Source organism: Lycium barbarum, chromosome 9 (assembly GCF_019175385.1).
Source record: "Lycium barbarum isolate Lr01 chromosome 9, ASM1917538v2, whole genome shotgun sequence".
Taxonomy (NCBI): Eukaryota; Viridiplantae; Streptophyta; class Magnoliopsida; order Solanales; family Solanaceae; genus Lycium; species Lycium barbarum.
In genome coordinates this window covers 16,049,303-16,073,542 of record NC_083345.1, presented here as the reverse complement: position 1 = coordinate 16,073,542, position 24,240 = coordinate 16,049,303, and the positions used below count along the sequence as shown (strand labels likewise).

At 32.5% G+C, this 24,240-nt stretch overlaps 3 protein-coding genes across 3 annotated transcripts; 1 reads left to right on the top strand and 2 right to left on the bottom strand.

The window, feature by feature from the left end:
* Positions 1-6,194: 6,194 nt before the first annotated feature.
* Positions 6,195-7,420, bottom strand: LOC132609395 (extensin-2-like). Its single transcript, XM_060323368.1, has one exon. It carries the CDS (start codon positions 7,182-7,184, stop codon positions 6,642-6,644), a length of 543 nt encoding a protein of 180 aa, XP_060179351.1. The 5' UTR covers positions 7,185-7,420; the 3' UTR covers positions 6,195-6,641.
* A 962-nt stretch (positions 7,421-8,382) lies between these two features.
* Positions 8,383-9,872, bottom strand: LOC132609394 (uncharacterized). Its single transcript, XM_060323367.1, has 2 exons — positions 9,670-9,872; positions 8,383-9,148 (listed from the first exon to the last, which is right to left on the bottom strand). Exons 1-2 carry the CDS (start codon positions 9,817-9,819, stop codon positions 8,567-8,569), a joined length of 732 nt encoding a protein of 243 aa, XP_060179350.1. The 5' UTR covers positions 9,820-9,872; the 3' UTR covers positions 8,383-8,566.
* An 11,471-nt stretch (positions 9,873-21,343) lies between these two features.
* On the top strand, positions 21,344-23,048 carry LOC132610329 (signal recognition particle subunit SRP54 1-like). The gene has a single exon (XM_060324630.1). It carries the CDS (start codon positions 21,396-21,398, stop codon positions 22,881-22,883), a length of 1,488 nt encoding a protein of 495 aa, XP_060180613.1. The 5' UTR covers positions 21,344-21,395; the 3' UTR covers positions 22,884-23,048.
* Positions 23,049-24,240: the final 1,192 nt, after the last annotated feature.

Here is a 24,240-nt window from a genome sequence, read left to right as displayed (position 1 = left end):
AGTTCAAATTAGAAGTATAGCAATATGGGTATCCTTAGATTCGTATACTAACGTAGAGTACTTATTTGATAGACTTTTATCGTTCTGAAGCTCTCTGCAAGGGGGAGGCGTTAGCTTGATTGTTCGTGACTCCCGCTCAGCCTTCGAGGTAGGTTATGACTTACCCTTGTTAGACTTCGATTGGAGAATCGTATGTAGATGGTAAATATTGACGAGGAAAAAATGACAGGCCTTCGGGTATGGTTGTGGTGATAAATCCGCTGGCTTGGTTTGGATGTATTATGTGGGCTTGTCGCCATGTTTGCTAATATGTTGTGATTGTTGATCGATTTACCTTATCACTTGATATCTCACTTATCTCATGAAACTGGGAGGTTTATATTAACGACTTGAGTTGTGTCAGCATTCATGACATGCATCTATTGGTTTCATGATTTTGCGATGTTGTTGATATTTGATTCCATGCATTGACATACCATCCATTTACATACATGATTAGTTACGATGGTGAGAAAGTGGTGATAGCCTGTGTGGCAATTGAAAAAAATGATAGCATGTGTGGCAATTGATAAGAATGATAGTCTGTGTGGCAATTGATAAGAATGATAGCCTGCGTGGCAATTGAAAAGAATGATAGCCTGTGTGGCAATTGGTAAGAATGATAGCCTGTGTGGCATTTGGTACATGGACTTCGCGAGTCCCCCATGGTTCATGACTTTGAGGCATAACCCTTAGTATGTGTGTACGATAGTGGAGAGTTGGCCTGTGTGGCACTGCATTGCATTAAATTCATTCATTTACTCATGAATGCTTACTTGGCGTTTGATATACTCATTCTGAACTTATACTTAAAGTATGCTTTTGTGACTGTACTTGATTTCCTTATCTGTTTACTTGTTGATTTCTTCTAATTGACTAGATGGCCTATGCCCATACTGCGCATGGGTCAAACACTTTGAATCATAGTGTATTTATGTATATCTAGTTGTGTTTAGATAGTGATAATATATATATATATATATATATGTTCAAAATACGATTAATATAACATTGTAGTTTGTGCTTTGTATTTAAAATTTTATTATATTCGTGTTTGCTACGAAAATTTATTAATACTTTTTAAAAGAGAAGATATGTTTAAAAGAAAACTATTTTTCTCTCTTTGAGATAAAACAATAGCAATATTTAAGCATCAGTTGATATTTTCAATTTTAATTTGATTAATTTAAAGGTGTAAAATACTTATTATTTTTTATCAAATTTTGATTTGGATAATTCTAATTCTAATTATTAAATTAATTTTATATGTTAAAAACAAAACAAAGTAGAAATTGATTTTCTATTTAAACGAAGAAATGCTATTTTTTAATTTTTGTTAAATATTCTCGGTTTAGTTCATTTTACTTGTTATGTTGTTTTTGCATGTTTTTTTAAGGAAACGTGAATTAGAATTATAATTTGACTAATTTACCTTATTCATTATTTGATCTTCATTTGATATTAATCTCTTTTCACATTTATTAGAGTAAGAATAAAAATAAAAAAATAATTAAAATTCTATCTTATTTTAAAATATAAATATTTTAAGTATATTTATTTGAGTAAACATAACAAATAAATGACATGGCGGAATAACAAATATAACAATTAAATATTTTGAAGAAAAGTAATAATATGGGGTCCATGTTTTTTGCTGTGCAATAATTTCATTTGCTTCCACTAATGGGTTAACATGGCAATGAATCCACTATTATTGACTTGATGGGGATACTTTGGGAATTATATGAATATTATTTGATTTTTTAATAAATGGGGTGCACGTTTTTTTTTTTACATTGCTTTTTTTTTTTTTTTTTTTTTTTAATATGGGTTTCACTTTTTTTTTCATGAGTTTGGAGAGGGTGGGGTCCGCTTTTTTTAAAAAAAAATATTGCTTGGCGTTTTAAGTATGGGGTCCACCTTTATTTTTTAAGAGTGACTGATGACGAAGCATGGGTAAACCGATGCTTCTATATAGTAGAAAAATATAAATATAATAAAGTATTTCTATCTACTTTTTTGAAGAGTTGGTAATATAAAGTATAAAATGTCATTTTTTTGCCCTTAAATAAAAAAATGGGTGGGGCCACAAAGGATTTTTTTGCCCTTAAATAAAAAAGTGGGACCGAACACGGACGACGATCTTGCCTCTATAAACCGGCTCTTCTATATAGTAATAAAGTAATACATATATTATGTTCAAAACATGATTAATATAACATTGTAGTTTGTGCTCCCTATCCAAAATTTTATTATATTAGTATTTGCTACGAATACAAAGTTGGCAAAAATTTATTAATACTTTTTAAAAGAGAAGACTTATTTAAAAGGAAACTATTTTTCTCTCTTTGAGATAAAACAATAGCAATATTTAAGCATCAGTTGATACTTTGAATTTTGATTCGATTAATTTAAAGGTGTAAAATATTCTATTGTTAATGTATGTAGATTGGACCTAAACAATACCTATTATTTTTTATCAAATTTTGATTTGGATAATTTTAATTCAAATTATTATATTAATTTTACATGTTTAAAATGAAACAAAGTAGAGATTTGACTTTCTATTTAAACGAAGACCTATTATTTTTTAATTTTTGGTGAATATTCTTGGTTTAGCTCATTTTACTTGTCATGTTGTCTTTTGCATGTTTTTTTTAAGAAAATGTCAATTAGAATTATAATTGACTAATTTACCTTATTTATTATTTGATCTCCATTTAATATTATTTTTTATTTTACAACATTAATCTTTTTTCACATTTATTAGAGTAAGGAATAAATGGAAAAGTAATTAAATTCTATTTTATTTTAATATATAAATATTTTAAGTATGTTGCTTTACAATAATTTCATTTGCTCCCACTAATGGGTCGATACGCATGTGACAATGAATCCATCATTATTGATTTAATGAGATACTTTGGAAATTACATGAATATTGTTTGATTTTTTAATATGGGATGCATTTTTTTTTACATTGTTTATTTTTTTAATATGAGATTCATTTTTTTTAATATTGCTTGATTTTGTTAATATGGAATCCGCTTTTTTTTTCCCGTGAGTTTGGAGATGGTGCGTTCCACTTTTTTTTTTTTTTTTTTTTTTAATATTGGTTGGTTTTTAGTATGGAGTCCACATTTTTTTTTTTATTTTTTATAAATATTGGTTGGTGAAAAGTATGAGGCAACACTTTTTTTTTATTGGAACGGACGACGAAAAAGTTGGGCCAAGTGGCTCTTCTATATATTATATTGTTAATATGAAATCTATTTTTTTTTTCGTGAGTTTGGAGATGGTGAGTTGCATTTTTTTTTTCTTATAAATATTGGTTGTTGAAAAGTATGGGGCAACACTTTTTTTTTTATTGGAACGGACCACGAAAAAGTTGGGCCAAGTGGCTCTTTTTTTTTTTTTTTTTTTTTTTAATTTTTTTACACACAACAAACAAACTTTTATTAGAAATGACGACGGACCAGAGAACAGCAACGAGCAATAATTCAAAATGCAGACTCATAGGGCTTATGGTGGAACACCAAAATGCCGGACTAGTTCAGAATTTGCACATAGATGTTACAAATTCAAAAGACACAAATGGGACATCTAAGTCCTTTATTCTGACAAAATATGGAAAACATAACCAGACGACAACAGACTCTAAAACAAAAACAACAGACGACCCTCGGGACAACACTACTCCTTTTCTTCTTTCTGTTCCTCTTTCCAGCAGCCCTTCAGAACGGATGTGGGGGATCCACAGTAAGGAGTCCTAGTGAGCCAAGTGGCTCTTCTATATAGTTATAAAATGTTTATTTTAAGGAAAGAATTGATCTTGCTCCTTTCTCTTGCCATACTTTACTTAGAGAACTGCAGGTCTCTTTTTTAGATTATGAAATCCATGTTTGCTTATACATTGACTTATTATGGGATTTCCTTTGTTTTTGTCGTTCTCATGGCAATCAGTAAATGCTTAGTTCAAGTGTTACTTTTCAATTGGAATTTTACAACAATTAGTGGAAAAGATAACATTTTGTTTTCAAGATTTCATGCAGTTCCTGCATAGAAATTCTGGGAGAGGAACAGTAACGAAGGGAAGAAAGATTTCTCTTGCTGGTTTGCTATGTATATTGCCTAATATCAACGATTGCAGTATCAGTCTCTTCGACTCAATTTTAATCTGTTCGATTTTTCTTAATTGGGAAAAAATTGGGAATCTAACCATTGCGAACATACGTACTATAGAACTTTTCGTCTCAGATTAACGAACACCTCTACGAAGTCCTATATGAAATTCTGAACTAGAATATTGAAGAAATATATATATGAGGGAATCCTGGAAGAGTTGCTATAACAATATGAAGATGATGGAGTATTTAATTTGAAAAGACTCTGATTTGAGGTGGAACTTAATCAATTTTTGGAGACTTGGACAGTGAAGATAATGGAACTTAAAGAAAGAAAATGAAAATGAAAAAAAAAATGAAACGAGACATTTCCGATTTTTGTCGTCGGATAAAGAAAAACAGAGACCAAAATGGAGCAAGATTCTATCCCGTCAATAAGGAAACAATAAAGTATAGATGGTACTTTAGTTTAACCGTGGTTTAAGTGGCTGTTTTGGTTAAACAATTGCTGACCCTTAGTAAGTGTCCAGATGTCAGCAAATCAGTCCCCAACTGGACAAACTGGACACTCCCTGTACTGGAAGGGAGCTGCTTCCTGCATGGTGCATGTTAATAAGAATCAACTCTACTCTAAAATAGAGTATTACCCATTTATACGCTTACAAAATGAAGTTTCATGAGTTATCTCGAATTAAGTCACATGCTCACCACCACTTATGCAGCCATATGAATTTCTTTGAGTTTCAACATTTCACACATTAGTCGGGTCCCTGACTAAAGTTGACCACATGCAGGACAAGTATCGGATTCCAACGATATTTCAGAAATTTAGTTTACCTTTATGCAAAGATTTATAGTCATACAAAATATATGTGATCCATTTTACACCACAAGTTTTAAAGTGTTTCCAAGGAGCACGGATGAGGCGAAGCATCATTCTCTATTTTCTTAAACTCCGTGCCCAGTCAAATGGGTTCACATAAATTGAAACGAAGGGAGTATTACATTGGCAAGGACCAACAAATTCAATTTTGACATTCCTGAAGATAGGAGAATACCATAGTTATTTGGTTAAGACCGCACAGTTTTTTCCACAAGGTCTCACACAATTAACAGTATCTGACACCTTATAAGTAGTTTTTTTTTCTTTTCAGCTACCAATATCGAATTTCGTTCCCACACACCTAACAATAACGTAACATATGAGGTACACCAATTTACGAGGCCATCTTCTTGCCAAGTTATATCTATTCTCCTTGCTAAGTCATTCTTTGGTGAGTGTTTCATAGTCGTGATCCCTTGTTTGAATAAGATGTACCTATTTTCAGGAGCGGAGCTAAGTTGGGCCAAGGGGGTTCATCCGAAACCTCTTCGGTGAAAAATTACACCTATATATATAAGGTCAAAATTATTATTTTTTATATATGTTAGACGTTGAACCCTTTGACTTCTTCGTATGTGATTACATTTTTATATTTTTCGAACCACTTAGTAAACTAAAGCCCGGTTATGAGCCCATTCCTCAATTTCAGAAATATGCATGGATAATAGAGGAGAACACGAATTACGAGCCCATTCCTCAATTTCAGAAAATGCGAATCACGAGTCATCTTTCATATGCAGAAAAAGGAAAAAAATAAGAAGAGGTCATAAGTCTTATGGCATATGAAAGTGAAACGTCGCACACATACAAAAACCAAACGCGAATCTCTATAGGCCCTCCACGCTGTCCCAAGAAAAGTTTACTGTGCACCACATGATTCTTATTTCTTAAGCTTCCTCAACCACATCGGTAACTCTCGTACCACTGTCATAACATCTAGCACTTCATTTCTTCCTTTATATGAACAAAATCCGCGCGCCAATTAACAAACATGGCCGATTGATAATGACACAATATTGAATTCGACTTGAACTATATATACGCGCATACTTGGACCATATACTAACTCACTCGAAATGCTAAATTTGCGTATATACGTTGGCAGAAGAAATGAAATACTTTTAATTGAACATCTTAAAACACGTATATAATTAGGATAATCAGAAATCTTAGAGAGTAGGAAAAGTACATGTTACGATAAGAAAAATTGTAGTACTATCAACAAACATGTGTAACAAGAAATTAAGAATTTGACTCATGAGTAAGAGTACTTAGAGTTAGAGCCATATTATTCTCCAACCACATGTGCAAAAGAAAACTGGGAGACTGTTCCTCCTATCATGTAGGATCATATAATCACACATTCTTAAATTTGTGTGGCAATTTGATGGGCCAGTTAATTATTTGTCCACCACCTCTTGTTCCTCCTCTGTATCCGAGTATCTCATGGCCTTCTTCTTGCTGCCTGAACATTGTCTATTATAAACCTGAAATACATATTCTGATTGGATAAAAAGGAATTACAAAACAAATACAAATGTTATACAAGTATACACCAGTTAAGTTTAATGCTATATAATAGTACTTGTTTATGGTCAAAGAAACAAGAAAATGACCACGGAAAGAATGATTAAAGGATGATGGTTCTTGAATTGAACTGATTTGGATATAGCTGTATTAGATGGAGGAGGGTTGTAATAATAGAAAGGGAAATACGGTACAATGGGGTTTGGAGGTGGAGGGGCTGAGTATAAAGAAGGGTCCATCGGAGGATAGTAGTAATTACTATCACCGCCACCACCACTGCCACCGCCATTATTAGGCGGTGGAAAAGTAGGCTGTGAAGGTGGAGGGAGTGAGCAGCCTTCCGTGCAGGAGCTTGGCGGTGATGGTGGTGGTGGACAATTATAACCTGATGATGCAGGTGGAGGTGGAGAAGGCGGCGGAGGTGATGGTGGTGGTGGTGATAAAATGGGCTGACATGGGTTGTCACATGAGGAGCACATTGTGCATGATATTTGATCTTTGGCCATAGCTGTGATTGTCGACATGGCAAGAGTTAATTGGACATTGAATGAAAAAAGAAGCAAAATGAGACTGCTGAAAACTAGAAATTGAGAATGCAAGGGAGCCCCCATGTTGAGAAGATAATATGATACTAGGGAAATGAACTTAATGTACAAGTTAAGAGCAAGAAGTAAAGGCAAAGTTGTTCATGGCACTACAAAAGAAAAGAGTTGCGTGGAAAGTAGAGGAGAAAGATTGGAAAGAGATAATATTGAGGGGCTAAAAAAGGGTGAGATAGATAATGAAAACAATGGGTGTGGGGTTGATAGATGGAGGAGTGCAGGTGTATTGATGACCGCACCATTCTAGAGTTTTATCTTCTAGGCCACCACTTCTCTATATGACAAAAATAATGGCCATTGCAGTTTTTAAAGAGTAGGATTTAAGTTATCTATATATAGTGATAACGTAAAGGTCTTTTTCCAGCTTTAGGTACCATTTTTATCAGGTTATAGTAATTCTTATAATAGAGATTTACCTCGTTAACTACTGTATAAGTGACTTTATTGTGTAAATACTTTATACATTGTCAATACATGGAACACAAAATTCATGTTAATATGGGGCATTTGTAAGGGAGACTGGCACTGGGGCCGGATAGGAGATTTCCAGCAAGTAATTAGGTGCCATATTTGCTTTACACTAGCTTAGTAGTTAGCAAATCACCAACACCAACTCTTTGAAGTTACAAGATGAACCACAGTGCCACAGTGACAAGAAGTTTAAATATATGATTGTTAGTTGGGCATCTAAACGCATATATACTATTAACCTTAACCAAATGAAGCTCCTTCGTTTTAGACGATGCTCCAAGTATATTATCTGTTCAAGTTCTTACTTATAGCCGGAGTCTGGACCCGCATGGAAGGGAGAGGGGTCACCCTCACCATACCCTGTTGGAACCCGTTAACTTCAATTATATATACCTTGAAAACCAATTATACATCTATTGTCAATCGTTTTTAAGGTTTTAGAAAATAGTTGGCGTTGCTTTTTCCTACTTTGTTTTGACAGGGACAGGGCGACTGAAGGCAAATATTCCACAAATTATTTGTGTATGTTGAAGACTATATCTTACTAATAGTATAATATTGGAGATGGCCGAAAAACCTCTAAAAGTAGGATGCTTGAGAACAAATACTCTGTAACACAACATTTAAACAGAGCATACAACGAAACAAAAAGGAACTCAAAACTATACGCAAAGTAGATGTAACCTACATATCACAATCAACTCAAGCGGGCATGAAACAAAAGAAAACCACTGACTTCGAAGTAAATGCTGTATAGTATTATTAAGCGATGGTGTCTCTTCCTCAAAATCAACAGAAACCTTTCCTTGAAGTTAAACGAAGACATCGTGACATTACCATTTACAAACAGGGTCATGGTGTCTGTTTCTTACAAAAGAAAAACAACATCAACAACTATAAACCAAAGACCCTAAGATGGATCACCAGTTTTCGCCACGAAGCTGTCTAAGAATCCTACCTTGAGGCGAATCAGGGTCACCTCTCATAGCATTCTCTTTCCATATCTCCACAGCTCTCATAAGGGTCTCTTCAGCAGTAGCCAATTGCTCCGGCCTCCACACCGTAACACCACCATCTGGTGCTGGATAAAACGCAATGCCAGCGCCAGGTGGCGCATCGGTCGCCCTCGTAATCGGTTTCCTCGTATCAGCCATCTCCATTTCCGCCAATGGAGATGGCTTATGGTGCTTAAAATACTCCCTATCATCTTCTAATTGCGCTCTCCCGTCTCTCTCTTCGTCGGGCCATGGTATGCCATCCAATCCAATGCAGTTGACGTCTTTAAATGATTCTTTATTATTGGTAGTGATAGTATTAGAGTACTGTCGCTTTTGTTGTGTCAAAGGGTCTATAGGTTGGTTTACGCCGGTGCTTTCGATCTTTTGAGATGAGCCGATTGGTGATTTGGGTGGTGTAAACGCTTCATTGTCTTTACTAGGCTTGATATTGGGTTGTTTCCTTTCGTTTTCTGCAAACTTCACTGATTCTTCTAAGTCATCTCCCTGAAAATACAACATACTAGTAACTTATTATTTCAAATAAATTGTGGACACTACAATTAGATGTGACAGAGTTATCTCATCTATAAAAAACCATCTAACCTGTTCAAGTTTGAACGTCATGGGTTATAACATGTTTGTTAACTTAATCCAACCAATTGAATCGAAATGACCAATCAAACTATTTGTTCAAAATAGGTCAAGATAGAGTAACCCCAACTTAATATGTCAAATTTGATTTATCAGAAGTCATGTAAATTTGAATAAACTTGCACTAGTAATTTAAGAAAATATTCCCATTCACACATTTTTTCCTCGAAAAACAAAATAAAAAATTTACAAAATTACAGAGTCCTGTTGCGTGGATTTAGTTATAACTTGCAATAATGACCTAAGTAAACTTTGGACGATTTGAATCATAACCCATCTTTTTATTAAGTTAACCTGTTTTGATTGTCAGATTCCATCAGAACTTCAATACGTGCATAGTTTATACAGTGAATTTTGCTAGGTAAGTTACTTACTTCAAGAGGTCCAGAATGGACGGCAGGATCAGCTGTTCGACCTGTAGATGAGGAAAATCTGTATGGAAAGTACTCAGCACTCTTATGAGATTGTGCAAATAGAAGTCGATGAAGTTTTGTAGCTGAAGATACTGCGAATCTTGTTTGCATTTTTGAGCTTTATGTATATGCAAGATTAAAACTTTTTAACAATCGTATGTATTTTGGGAATGTTATATAAGCAACTAAGAACTTGTCACGTCCGACACTGTTTGTATTTGTTTGTGCCAGATGTCGTGTCAACTTTTCTAGACGTGTCTAGAGCTTCTAGTGACTTCTGGTCACTTCTGCTTCGTGTCACTTACTCCACTTTTGTCTTCCAGAATTGCCTTGAAAACTAGTACAAGATACAATTTTCTAATATTTAAAAATTGTTCTGGTCAATTAGAAGAAAAGAAGATCATTAATGAACACTAAGCAATTAATAGTAGCAGTGACGAAGCAAAAATAAGATAAGGTGAAAAAATAATTTTGGGTCAGAAAACGAAATTAAGAGCAAATTACAGATCATTGGTTCACTCTAGAGTTTGAAATTCTGATGTTCTCTAAACCCGTCTCCCGTGTTGTGCTAGAATAGGAGGATTCCAACCATTTAAATTCTCAGTGACCGCATATATGAGAACATTTGTGCCCTTATTTAGACGGGAATTGAAAATGTGCCCAGAGTGAAAAAAAACGTATATTGAACAAATTTTAAAATAAGTCCTCCTCAAGATATCACGTTACACATTGGCAAAAACAGTCCACTATATACATCCACATGACCACATCCTGTATGTTCCTTTTATCGGAGGAGCATATCTGGAGATATAAATTAATGCAATTAGAACGTTTTTTCGTTTTTGATATAACAAGGTAATTAATCCGCGCTTCGCGCGGTTTCTTATTTCGTTTATAAATTTTGCCAGTATAGAAGAGACAACTTTTGTAGTTCTAAAAATAACAGATAATAATATTTGCAAAGAAAAAAAATTAAGGAAACAAAACACATGAAGAAATAAAACACAAAAGTAAATTGAAATGAAATAAAGAATTGCCAACCTTTTTGTAGTTTTGTAAAGTTCTCGAAGGATATTTCGTTGCTATTTAAATTATGCTCATAAATCTTATATATATATATATATATATATATATATATAATTGCAGGACAACGGCCGGGTGATGTGGCATTCTGTTAGGCTAGAAATTCTATTTATCTTTATTCTCAATTTTTTGCCTTTATTCTATGCTTTAAAGTATCAATTAATTAATTAGTAAAAAAAGTTAAACGATGTATCCATTTGGAGTAGTTGTGTGACTTGTGTCCAGATTTTTAAACGTCGCCTTCCCTTTTTTTTTTTTTTTTGCCTTTATTCTATATTTTAATTTAATGTATCAATTAATTAGTAATAAAAGTTAAATGATGTATCCGTTTGGAATATTTGTGTCCAAATTTTAAAACATTGCCTCCTCTTAGTTAGTTATTACCGAATTAATCCCACCTAATACCCACTTGGTTTTCACAATGGAATGTCATTACTGCATTGCTTTCATCGCCATCCATTTCCACTACCCATTACTTCCAATATTGAAAAGACTTGTTCCATTTGTGAGTTCCCTTCTCAAGATGATCCCAACACTTAAACAAGAAGTTGTCAAACACCATCATATATTCGTCTTCAAATATGAGAGATGAATGGTTTGTTTATTTACAAACTGATAATTAACTTCCATGTTTGCATCAAGAGCGGTATCACCCATGTTGTAGTAAAGGCGGAATAGCATTGGAAACGGCACCGGAAAGAGGCATTAGAAAGGGCACAGGAGAGACGCACCGAAAACGACTGCTGTAATTAGGGAGATTGCGGAGTTTTTCCCATCAATTGTTGAGATTCCTCGGATGCCGTTGGAATTGAAACAATGTTCCCACACTTGGAGGACACATTCATATCAAATCATTTATGGGAAAAAAAAAACACTAACGAACATTTACAAAGGTACTTATTGAAAGGCCTGTTTTAACTCTTGCCCCTTCCAAATAAGCATATACAGTCAAACCTCTCTATAATAGCTGGTTGAGTCCGAAATTTTTCAGCTGTTATAGAGAATGACTGTTATACACCTATAACAACATTACATTTAAATAATACTTTGCTGTTATAGGCAAAAAAAATGCATAAAATCAAATTTTCATTTTTAATTGTCAAATTCTAAGCTTAATCTCACTTTGTATAACGGAGGAGAATCGTTTAATGATGAAAATATATATATTCATATGATATTTTTTTGTCATAAATAGTGTATTAAATGATCAAATATTTGGTCAAAATTTCTACTCTTATTATTGGTAATCATAGATATTCTATTTTTATAAAGATGGTTAATTATTATATTACCAAAAAAAGAATATAGCTGTTGTATGGGGGGTAATTTTACAAAGAATGTACTACTATAAAGTTGGTTGTTGCTGTTATAGGTGAAATGCTGTTATACAGAAGTAAAATATAACATAAAAAATCGGTTCCGAAAAATCTTAGCTGTTATAGAGAATTGTTGTTATATGCGCGTGCCGTTATAGAGAGATCTGACTGTACTGCATCAAGTTTGCTACCACTGAGACTATGCTAGCTCATTACTTTGCATGAACTGCTGCTAAGAAAAATGTTAAAATTTTCCTCAGTTATCCCTTTTATTGATCACTAGAATGTGAGAGCTTTGGCGGTTAATAGATTCATCGATCTCATTTGTCAAAAGGTTCACTTATTTTTTTCACTTTGTTGAAGCACACATATAATGAGAGATGAATGGTTTATTTAATTACAAACTGATAAAGCTGATTTTAATTTGTCAAATTAGAGATGTAACATCTATATATTGATCCAAAGACTTTTAGTTAAGTATTCACAGACAAATTAGAGATGGAAGCGATAACATCTATATATTGATCTAGACTTTTAGTTAGGTGTTCAACACAAAATTGATACATCGGAATAACAGAGAACTCTAAAATTTAAATGAGATTAATCATGTCAGGCTAAGAATAAAAGAAACGACAAACCAAGAAAAAGAAAGTATAAGTAAGTGTTAGGATTGTATATGAATTTACTTTCTCAAGAAAAAAGAAGCGCAATAGCAAGGGGAAGCATGGATGATACGGGGCCAAAAAATATAAACATAAACTGATTCTATGAGTTTTTGCCATAGTTATATCAAGGGAGGTTATGACCATTTGAGAAATCATTAAAAAAACCTGAGAAAGCATCCTGCAGTCAAATTGTGAAAATAAAGGACATATAGAGTTTAATTTTTTTTGCTCTTTATTAAGCCAATTATTAATTTATGTTTCGATTTTTAACAGCTCTTTCCTTTTTGGGTATGATTCTGAGTATTTTCAATATCCTATGATGTGCATGTATGATGTCCCTCCATTATTTTTTTTCTCTTCAGTTTTTTTAATATAGGATTTGATAAGAGGAACTAATTAAGAAAAGAAAGCATCCCTTTTTAAAATTCTTGATTTTGCAGAAGCATGAGAATTTCGCAGAAGAAATCAGAGGATAAAAATTGAGGATTTGACTGGTGTTTTTTCCATATTTATTTTCTCTACCGAACAAGAAGATTTTAAAGAAAATAGTGAAGAGGCTATGCAAAGGTATTATTCTACACAACTGTTTTTTAAGCTTCCATTGAATATGTTTATTTAGTAGGCTTCAGATTTCATGTGTCTCAGACATTGATGTAATTTTGAAAAGAAGACTTGACACTATCTTCCTAATGACCAAGTTTGTTGTGCACAATAAAGCGAGATGATTGTTTATTATGAATTAGTTGGGCAAGACAATCGTTACATATAAGCTACTCGAGTATTCTACTATTGTACAACTACAAATTAGAGTAATGCTTTAATCCAGATTAGCTTTTCTTTTCATAATCATATACATATACAACAATAATAATATATTCAGTGTGATTTCACAAGTGGATCTGAAAAGAATAGAGTGTGCGCAGACCTTATCCCTACCTAGGGAGGTAGATCGAAAGACCCTTTGCTCAAGAGAAAGATTGACAAAAAAAGTACTCAAGAATCAATGAAAGCAAAGCAGCCATAGCAAAATATTATAGATAAGCATTATGAAGAAAAGTGATAGTAACTACAACAAACTAATACAATAATCGAAGTACAGGAGACAAAAAATAATAACAGAAATATATAACAAGGACAAATGTTACAATCACAGAAAATATAGAAGATTAAGAAACTGAAGACTAATATTTTATATCATTCATTGAAGGTACTTGACTATGTGACTATGCTAAATATTTTAATTTTATGTTGGATTATCTCAACATTTCTAATTTTCACGAGAATCTGCCTTTCATTATTTTCAACATTAATTTTTAGTTAGAATATTCTCATCATTTATAAATTTTACATGAATTTGTTTTTTGTTATTTTTAATATTCAAATATTGAAAAAGGATCAGTCGCAAAATCAATGAAATCATTCACGACCGGGCGAAGCGCGGACTAATTTTCTGGTATATAATAAAACTGTGCAAATAACGCATTGCAATTATCTCTCATTAGTTAATATCTTTGAAAGATACAGATTTGATTAATTATCCCTTCTTAATTATATAATTTTTAATGCATTGACGATCGGTGAGAGAATTGTATTAACAAACAATTTATGGGAGCTTCAAATTCATACTAAAATTGTCCCTTTAAACTTATACCCAATATTTTTATTTCATTTCCTCTTTGTAAAGAAAAAAGAGAGAGATATAAGAAGTAAACCAAAGGATTTTCAATACGTTTAGTCTTTTTTTTTTAATTTTGGTTTCCCATCCGGTATTCGGTACCCTCATTGGGGCCTGACTAATCCAGATTCGTACCGGGTAGTCCCACAATGGGCAACCCCTATTAGAGTAAGGCATGCTCTCGAAACTAGATTCACTCGTTCTTGTCTCCAGCGATTAACCTATTCCAGAGCAGTCTGGTGATTAGCCTATCCCGCACTCCCTAACAATGGTGACTCCATACCCAAAGGGGTTCGAACTCAAGACCTTGATTAAGAATGTATTAGTACCAGTCACTACACCACAATCATTGATCAATGCATGAATATAACAATTAGCATGATCAAAAGTTTGACTATTTACTTAAATCTTGAGAGTATTTTTTGTAATTAATGCAAGTCAAGATATACATTCTTTCTCGCAAGTCAAGATATACATTCTTTCTCGTTTTTTTTGTTTTTTTAAATTCCTCTGTGAGTTCCTCTATCTTTTTTTGTCTTCTCTTTGTTCGATACTTCTTGTCACATGTTATTGTTGTTAATTGACTTTAACTTTTCACTGCTTTATCATTTGTTATTACGTATGACGTTCCGCTTACATCTATCTCAAATATCGCCTCTAACTTTTGGTTTTTGATTAGATTTTCTTTCATATTTACTTTGTCATGCTAGAAGTGTCAGTTCTATCAAATATTAATAACATGAGGAACTTATCGGATTAATTATAGAGTACTATAAAATTTTAAGCATATTTTTTATTCTGTATTACACCATATTGACATTCTTAATTCCTTATTATGAATGCTCTTGGTCTAAATAAACTTTTAGGAGTAATACTACATTATAATCAATTGATATTGTATAATCCAGCCAACTATCCAAATTCAATGAAATCATTAATGTCAATCACTAATGAATTTTAATATATAAAAAATAATGTAATATTTTGTTTTGAGGATATCACTCCTAAAAGCGAAGAGGAAGAAACATTTCATCCATAAAAAACTGAATTAATTTCTTTTACGTTTTTTCTCCACCTTGACCACTTCAAATTTCTCATTGGCTGCCGCTGCATAAACAACTTGACATCACCATCCTTCATAATTTAGATGTCATCTTGATATGTCTCTCTTAACTTCTGATCCTGGATTATGAAATATAATATCTGTATCCAAAAATAAAAAAGACAAACTCAACTCTCTAAATTATTGTATAGGCATAAATGAAAGAACGCCAACCATAACTTACATATTAAAATTTGAGGGTTATGAAGATAAAATGCATGAAAATTAAGAATAATATTAAATATAAAAATTATGGAGATTTAAGAAATAAGATTTATGGACACTATTAAGTGTAGAAGTTATGGAGAGAAGTGATTATATTATGAAGGTAAAAATTTTAAAATAAGACAAATTAAAAAAATATATAGAGAAAAGTAAATTAAAAAAAGGAAGAAAAAGATATGACTCAAGAGAGATGCTTACCTATATCTATTTCATAAGTAACATATACGTATCCAACCTTTATTCGCAATTTGATACATGATATATATTATATGTTACCATGCCACCTATGTTACCAGACCCCACTTTGTGGGATTTTCACTGGGTATGTTGTTGTTATAATATATATATTTAGTCCGTAAAAATACATAGGAAATAGGTTTCTGTAGCATCTCTCTATACCTCTTTTTGTTATGGCTTTTAAGCTTTTGTATGTTCTTCGCTTTTGATTTTTCATTCTAATAACGCCCAATTTCAAAATCTACATCTCCAAATTTATACTACAAAAGTTTAAAAAATCTACTTCTTTCTCCTAATATTTACTATTACCATTTCAAAACACCAATACTTTTGACAATTGAGAGAAAGATTACACAAGTAGATTAAAAAGGAAGAAGGAAAAGAATTAATCAGTTACAAAAAGTGAAACTGTGAAACTATGAGAAATAAAAACGAAACTCACCAATTTTTTGTGTGAAATCCCTATTCAACCAACATTGCTTTTTCTTTTACATTGTTGATGACGGGGGCAAGGATTCACAATTAACACAATACCAAATCTACCACAAATATAATTTGCCAAGGTTTTAAGTTTGTGAGATGTGGATATGGAGAAAAGATAACCATGTAGGAAGAAAATGTTTGAAGGTGATAATTTATAGGTATCATGATTATATTGATTTGTAACTGATGTTAAATTAAAGAGGTAAAATAATAATAGTAATAAAGATTTTAATGTGTCAATAAGCATTATCTTTTCCGTTACTAACTTTTAGTTACTAAGCCTTATTTCTTTCCTCCAAATTCTTAAGCTTTTACTGTTGTATATTGATGATATAGAGTATTTAATACCATAATTGAATGGACAATTAAGTACATACAGTAGAAGGAAAAAAGCAGCACACTTCTTTCGCATATTTGGAACAAAAAGCAAAGAAAAATACAAAAAAAAAGGAGAAAAAAGGAGAAAAAAGATAAATGTCAATGGAGGCCATAAAGATATGTCACATAGAATTTTCTATGCCTAGCTTTATAATATATACTAGTTTATTGTATGCGCTTTACGCGTGATCAAAACGCATACCTCATTTGACAATAAACATTATAGAAAAAATTGGACGTAGCTACGAACTTCATCATTAATCAGTTGCTAAATTGCTTGTAGCTATTTCTTTTTAATTCGTTATTAATCGTCGCTAAATAGAATTAGCAATGAATTTTACCTTTTAACGTTCCGTCAATAATTCATATTTATTTAGTAGTGAAATAACTTAATATATAGAAGAATATTGAGAGTTTTCATTTGTTAGAATAAGTGTAACAAAAAAATAATGACAATTTTGTTTAAAATATATTTTGTTTTATACTATTTCATCCTTGTTACTTTAAATTTGAAATTTACCAATTTGACATTGAACATTATACTACAATCGAATTTGCTTAATTTCTAGTTTCTTTCACCACTAATAATTTTTCTTATTTAAGAAATCTATATACTTAATAATTTTGTGAATTTGAAAAATAAATTTACTAATGTGATGAATTTGAAAAAGAATAAAATTGAATTCAATGACAGATTTTATTCAGAATTTGTTAGTCACTAATTTCTAATTTTTTATAGTGATTTTACAAGGGTGCTAAAATTTGTGACCCTATTCTATTCAACCATAGTAATCACACGGGCATCTGAGTTTGAGAATTTAAAAATAAAATAAAAAAGGGAAACTTACATAAATGACTACATTTTGGGGGTTATTTTTTAGGTATAGCTACACTTTAGTTGATTACATTTCGTAACTACAGTAGATTGTATTCGTGCGCTACAGTAGATTGTATTCAAAATTCGGATTGTATTCAAAATTCAGCTGTGTTAGATTTTGGTATATTCAAGTTAAATTTCGTTGTATTCAAGTCAAATTTTGATGTATTCAAGATAGATTTATTTAACTAAGTTGTATTCAAGTCAAATGTATTCGACTCAAACGTATTCATTTGTAGCTACTTTTACACTGTATTCACTTTATTGTATTTAAAATTAATTGTATATAAAAAAAATATCCTTCAAAATATAAGAAACAAAAATACACCCAAACACATTTTTACACTAAAAATTAACAAATACACTAAAATACTGAATACAAGAAATAAAATACACCCCAAACACTGGATCGTATGCTAAAAAATTAATGAATACACTCAAAGAAACACTTCTTCCTTCCCCTAAAACCCTGCAATTTTCTACTGGTCGAATTTCCCTAAACCCACAGCCACTTGAAGGGCAATTACCATTCCCCTTCTTCTCAGATGGCAGTGGACAAGAACAAGCTTGATGAAGAATCTTTAAGTCTACGCTTCTACAAAATTGTTCTAAGTTGGGACTACCTTCGTCTCATCAAAGAATCCGATGTAATTTCACTATCGTCTCATCAAAGAATCAGATGATTTTACCCCCTCTTTGTATATATGTGGGTCTTAATACCTTACATTATATGTATTTAGCGGACGAACAAGAAGCCGTCGCCGTCAGTGAGGGAGAAGAGAAAGAAGCCGTCCCCGGAGGATGCTCGCCGGAGAAGATGACCGGAGCTCGTTCGCCGGAGCTCCGGCGGCTGAGAGCAGAAGGAGCAGACGCAGTAAGATTAGAAAAATATAATAATAATAATAATAATAATAATAATAATAATAATAAGAGAGTATTCTACTTTAAATATATATGTAGCTATTAATTGTATTTATCATACTACTCTTAGCTATAAGATGTAATTAATCTAAACTATAGCTACTAAATATAAATATGTACCATAATTAGTTATGCCATGTAGATTTCCCAATAAAAAAAATCTCTTCTTTAATTCACTATTTCAGAGCATTAATGATGCATAGTTACCGTGCGACATAAAATTTCTTCCTAAATAGTAGGAGCTTTTATATATTTCAAATAAGGAAAACAAATATTTTAGTTGATGTCAACGAAGAAAATTAATTAGGGTAAATTTCAGAGACCTCCCATGAGGTTTGGCTTCGTAACACTAACCTCCTCTCTAATTTCTAAAAAAATAAAAAGTATTTCAAAGACTGATAACTTGATATAAAAGCGAAATATTAAATTCCTTGGCATGTTTATCTGTTATGCCATCTCTGCAAATTAAAGCTGTAAGTGACCTATTTTTTTCCTCAAAGAAAAAGTAGATATATTTCTTAAACAAATTGGATGGAGTTAGAATATATCTAATAGAATATCATTCTCTAACAATTTTACCTCAGATAATCATAAAGCGATGACGAAAATAAATAAATTACGTACCTTACCCGATAATTGGATTTATTGACGGATTTTGCAAAGATTGAAGAAAATAGCATGCCATATTTAATGTTAAAGTAGGTCTATAGACCGTAAGTTACTTTTTATTGAATTTGTTGTGGTTCACTTACATTTTTTCATTTACTAAATGATAATTAAAATTTTAAAATTATGAGCTGAAGTTAAAGGAGTAATCACAAGTCAATGCGAGAACATCACTGATTCATCGTTTAGGCATATAAATCAATGCAAGGACACATGAACTAGATATCTAGTTGTTATTTTTTATTGGAAAAAGCTAAAATGAATAACAAAAATTTTATGTGCAAGAACTGCAGGTTGCTACGTAATAAACTAAAACGAAATATCAATTCCTTTATTTTTATTTTTTTAGTTTTTTTAGAAATTAGAGAGGAGGTTTACATTTAAGTGGCAGATAAGGGTAGTTTCGGAACTTTATGAACAATATATCGTTTAAATTAGTTTCGTTACAAAAATATTAAAATAGGGGAAGTGAACGTAATTTCTCAAATCACAAGGGAGATTAGTGTTACAAAGTTAAACCTCAGGGGAGGTCTTTGAAATTAACCCAATTAATTAATATGGGAGGTGATATAGTTAGGTTACATAGTCCAAGTAGGATAGAATTTATGTAAGGTAAAAACTTAGTTTACTTTAAAGTCTTAAATATTATAAATTAGTTCAAATAAGAAATTTAATAAGGTAAACTAATTAAATAATAATTTCAGGAAAATAATAAATGACTATTTTACGTGCTTTTAATATAACTTTAGTGTTAGCGCTTTGCGCGTGTACTTATATCTTGAGTATACATTAAGAAAATTAAATTAATATTATTGAATAATATGTTTGGGCTATAAGATAATTAAAAAGAGTGTAAATTCTTGAAATGATTAATGTTGATCATATTTAGCTAGATCAACAATGGAAAAGAAATATTGGCCATTCAGAAATCCTCAGACATATAATGCAAACACTAATAGGATATAATTTTAAAATTAAATATTGATTGAAAATATTATTCAAATATTACATACGTTTATTCGAGTTCCATTTATAAATAATATTTACTAACTTAATCTAATTATTCATATACCGAAAAATTAAATTTTAATCTACTTCATTCGTCGGGAAAATCGCTTGTTTGGTCCAACTTCTCGATCAAAAAATTTCATCAAAAACACAAGAAATTATCAAAAGAGGAGAATCAGTTATCAATTGTTGATTTTTAGCTAACTTACACAATTAGAGCAATTGATATAGACAAATCATCTTACACTTATATCATAGATTTTCGAAAGTAGCAAACATGCCAACACAAGTTCTCAAAGTATTGATGTGGAGCAATGCAATCTACACAAATCTTAAGGTCTTCTTCTTGTCAGTTCTGACCCTGATAAGAATTAATGAAAAATAATATTTAATTATGTAATTCATATATAATATTAAAAGTTATTAAGTAAAAGAAAAAGAAAGGCACGAAGGAAGATACATGATGATGAATGCAAGAAGCACTTGAATCAAAACTAAAATAAAAAGACAAACAAGAAACGAAGAAGTAGAAGAAAGCGCATGTTTCCCTCAAATATGATCCAAAATACTACTTAAATAGAATTGTAGAAACCTTTTTTTATATAGGGTAAATTTTTAATTGAGTTTAAAATATATTAGGATTTCTTACCTAGTTCTAATAAGGATAGATTAAATAACCAAAATTTTAGCTAATTTTCTCATAAGAAGTAACAAATTTCAAAGACTTCCCAAAAAAAAAAAAAAAAAAATTTGAAAAATATCAATATTGAAACGGAAAAAAAAAACGTTGGTGTGGTATTGTAGTCTTTTTATCCGCCTTTTTATTTCTGGCCCACGAAAACGAGGGTAGGGTTCGATTTCCTGACCCGGTCCACCAGCAAAGAGCGGCGCTCTTCTTCCTTGTCGCCAAAGAAATATCCTCATCCCTTATAAGACAAATCATCGAACAAATTTTCCTTCCCAAATCTGTAAACCTAAATTCAATCGCCATTCACAAAGTCTTAAGTTGCTCCAAAATTCCCGTGTCTTCTTCTTGTGGATCTTGATCAAGATGGTGTTAGCACAATTAGGGGGGAGCATCTCGCGTGCTCTCCAGCAGATGAGCAATGCCACAATCATTGATGAAAAAGTCCTCAACGAATGCCTCAATGAAATCACACGTGCTCTTCTTCAGGCCGATGTTCAATTCAAACTTGTCCGTGATATGACAACGAATATCAAGAAGATTGTTAATCTTGAGGATCTTGCCGCTGGACATGACAAGCGTAGGATCATCCAACAGGCTGTGTTTAATGAGCTGTGCAAGATATTGGATCCTGGGAAGCCTGCATTTACACTGAAAAGGGGGAAACCTAGTGTTGTAATGTTTGTTGGTTTGCAAGGGTCTGGAAAGACTACAACATGTACAAAATATGCTTATCACCACCAGAAAAAGGGTTGGAAGCCGGCTCTAGTGTGCGCAGATACCTTCAGAGCTAGCGCTTTCGATCAATTGAAGCAGAATGCAACTAAAGCCAAAATTCCTTTTTATGGAAGCTGTACAGAATCAGACCCAGTGAAAATAGCTGTGGACGGTGTGGAAACATTTAAGAAGGAAAATTGTGATCTAATAATTGTGGACACCAGTGGGCGCCACAAACAAGAAGCAGCTCTTTTTGAAGAACTGCGACAAGTTTCTGAAGCAACGAAACCGGATCTCGTGATATTTGTTATGGATAGTAGTATCGGACAAGCTGCTTTTGACCAAGCTCAAGCATTTCGACAAAGTGTTGCAGTTGGAGCCGTGATTATTACTAAGATGGATGGCCATGCTAAAGGAGGTGGCGCCCTAAGTGCAGTTGCTGCAACTAAAAGTCCGGTCATATTTATTGGAACTGGTGAACACATGGACGAGTTTGAAGTTTTTGATGTTAAACCATTTGTCAGTCGTCTTTTAGGCATGGGTGACTTGTCTGGATTGGTGAACAAGATACAGGATGTGGTCCCAATGGATCAACAGCTTGAGCTTCTTCAGAAGCTATCCGAAGGACAGTTTACCTTGAGGATTATGTACGAGCAATTTCAGAACATGCTTAAATTGGGTCCCCTTGGGCAGGTCTTCTCAATTGTACCGGGATTTAGTTCAGAGATGATGCCACAAGGTCGTGAAAAGGAAAGTCAGGCAAAATTTAAACGGTATATGACAATGATGGACTCCATAACTGACGAAGAATTGGACAGTACTAACCCAAAAATTATGACTGAATCTCGAATCATGCGTATAGCTAGGGGATCTGGCCGCCTAGTGCATGAGGTGATGGAGATGTTGGAAGAATACAAACGACTTGCCAAGTTTTTCAGCAAGAGGAAGGGTCTTAGGATTCCAAAGAAGGGAGATATGAGCTCCCTGTCCAGAAACATGAATGCACAAAACATGATCCAAGTCCTTCTCCCTCATATGTTGAAGCAGATGGGTGGCATGGGTGGTTTGCAGAACATAACGAAGCATATGGGTTCCACCAAGGACATGATGGGTATGTTTGGTGGTGGAGGAGAGTAATAACGTGATCACAATCAAAGTATACTTTATGGGTTAAATGTAAAGGCTAGTTACATTATCAATCTATAGGTGCTGGAAAAAGCGTATGACCAGATCTCTGTCATTCCCTATCTTTCAAATTTTTGGAATCAGATGCATGTGGTGAATTTAGGATAGAAGGCTAGTAGATAGTCTCGTTTTCCGTTCTTATTAGTAGTCGCATTATCGTAATATAATTTCTGTTATTATCTGTTATCTCCTGTGTTTTGATTATCCTGTGTTATCTGTGTCGCTTGCATTATTTCATTTCATATCGCTTTGGTTCTCTTAACCTTATCTGACTTCTTTTTATGTTTTTATTGAGCCGAGGGTCTTTCGGAAACAGCCGTCCTACCTTGGTAGGAGTAAGGTCTGCGTACACTCTACCCTCCCCAGACCCCAGGATGTGAGATTTCACTGGGTTGTTGTTGTTGTTGTATGCATGTGGTGAATTTAGTTGATTTAGAAATGAAACGTGGTATGATTTTGCTGAAAAGAAAAAAAAAAGTCTTTTTATCCAAGTTAAACATTAACTCATTAATTATTATTTTTTTGATTATTTAGGACTTTACAACAAAGAATAAGGACTTCTAAACGTAAAAGGAGTTTTAAGTGCACACTTTATTATATTTTCCGATGTATTCTCTTTCAGTTAATTTCTTAAACAAAAAAAAAAAAACTTTAATGAAAAATGTATAAACAATTAATGGGTTATAATTCTACATTTTACAAGGAATAAGGACTTCTACCGTAAAAGGAAATCTAAGATGCATGTTCAAATAAGGAAGGATTGTTCAAATAAAAAGAATTTAAAATACAAAATTTAGTTGATTTCGAAATCCTAAATATTAGGGAAATTATTATTTTAAATATTATTGGGAAAATAGTAAATGACAGTTTTGTCTATTAAAGAGTCATTTAATGAAGGGCAAAAAGTTCAATCAACATTTCTAAGACCCTTAGTGCTTTTAATATAGTATAGATTGACTCTTTACCCTGTTTGTTTTTAATTGTAGGATTAAATATTAAGGAAAGGGAGTTTCACAACACAATCATGAGTTCGCAACTTAAATGACCAAAAAAGTGGCGGTAAGGATCAAAATAACGCAATAAAAAAAAAAGTTATCAAAATAACCTTTGCGCACTAAATCAGTACGCAATAGGATCAAACTGCAAATTTACAGTTAAGTCCTATTGCGCACTAAAATAGGGGTTATATTTTTTTGGTACAATTTTAAAGTTTTGAAATTTCACGTTTTTTTTTATACTTTGACCAAAGATTAGTCAGGTTTCAAAACGCCGAATATCAATATTTTATATGAAACCTGATATCTTTTTC

What these genes read in the sequence shown, in the direction of transcription:
- LOC132609395 (XM_060323368.1), bottom strand. Translation starts at nt 7,184, where the DNA reads ATGGGGGCTCCCTTGCATTCTCAATTTCTAGTTTTCAGCAGTCTCATT.
- LOC132609394 (XM_060323367.1), bottom strand. Translation starts at nt 9,819, where the DNA reads ATGCAAACAAGATTCGCAGTATCTTCAGCTACAAAACTTCATCGACTT. An exon ending in TCCATTCTGGACCTCTTGAA is followed by an intron (nt 9,149 to 9,669) that starts GTAAGTAACTTA and finishes TTGTATTTTCAG; the next exon opens with GGAGATGACTTAGAAGAATC.
- LOC132610329 (XM_060324630.1), top strand. Translation starts at nt 21,396, where the DNA reads ATGGTGTTAGCACAATTAGGGGGGAGCATCTCGCGTGCTCTCCAGCAG.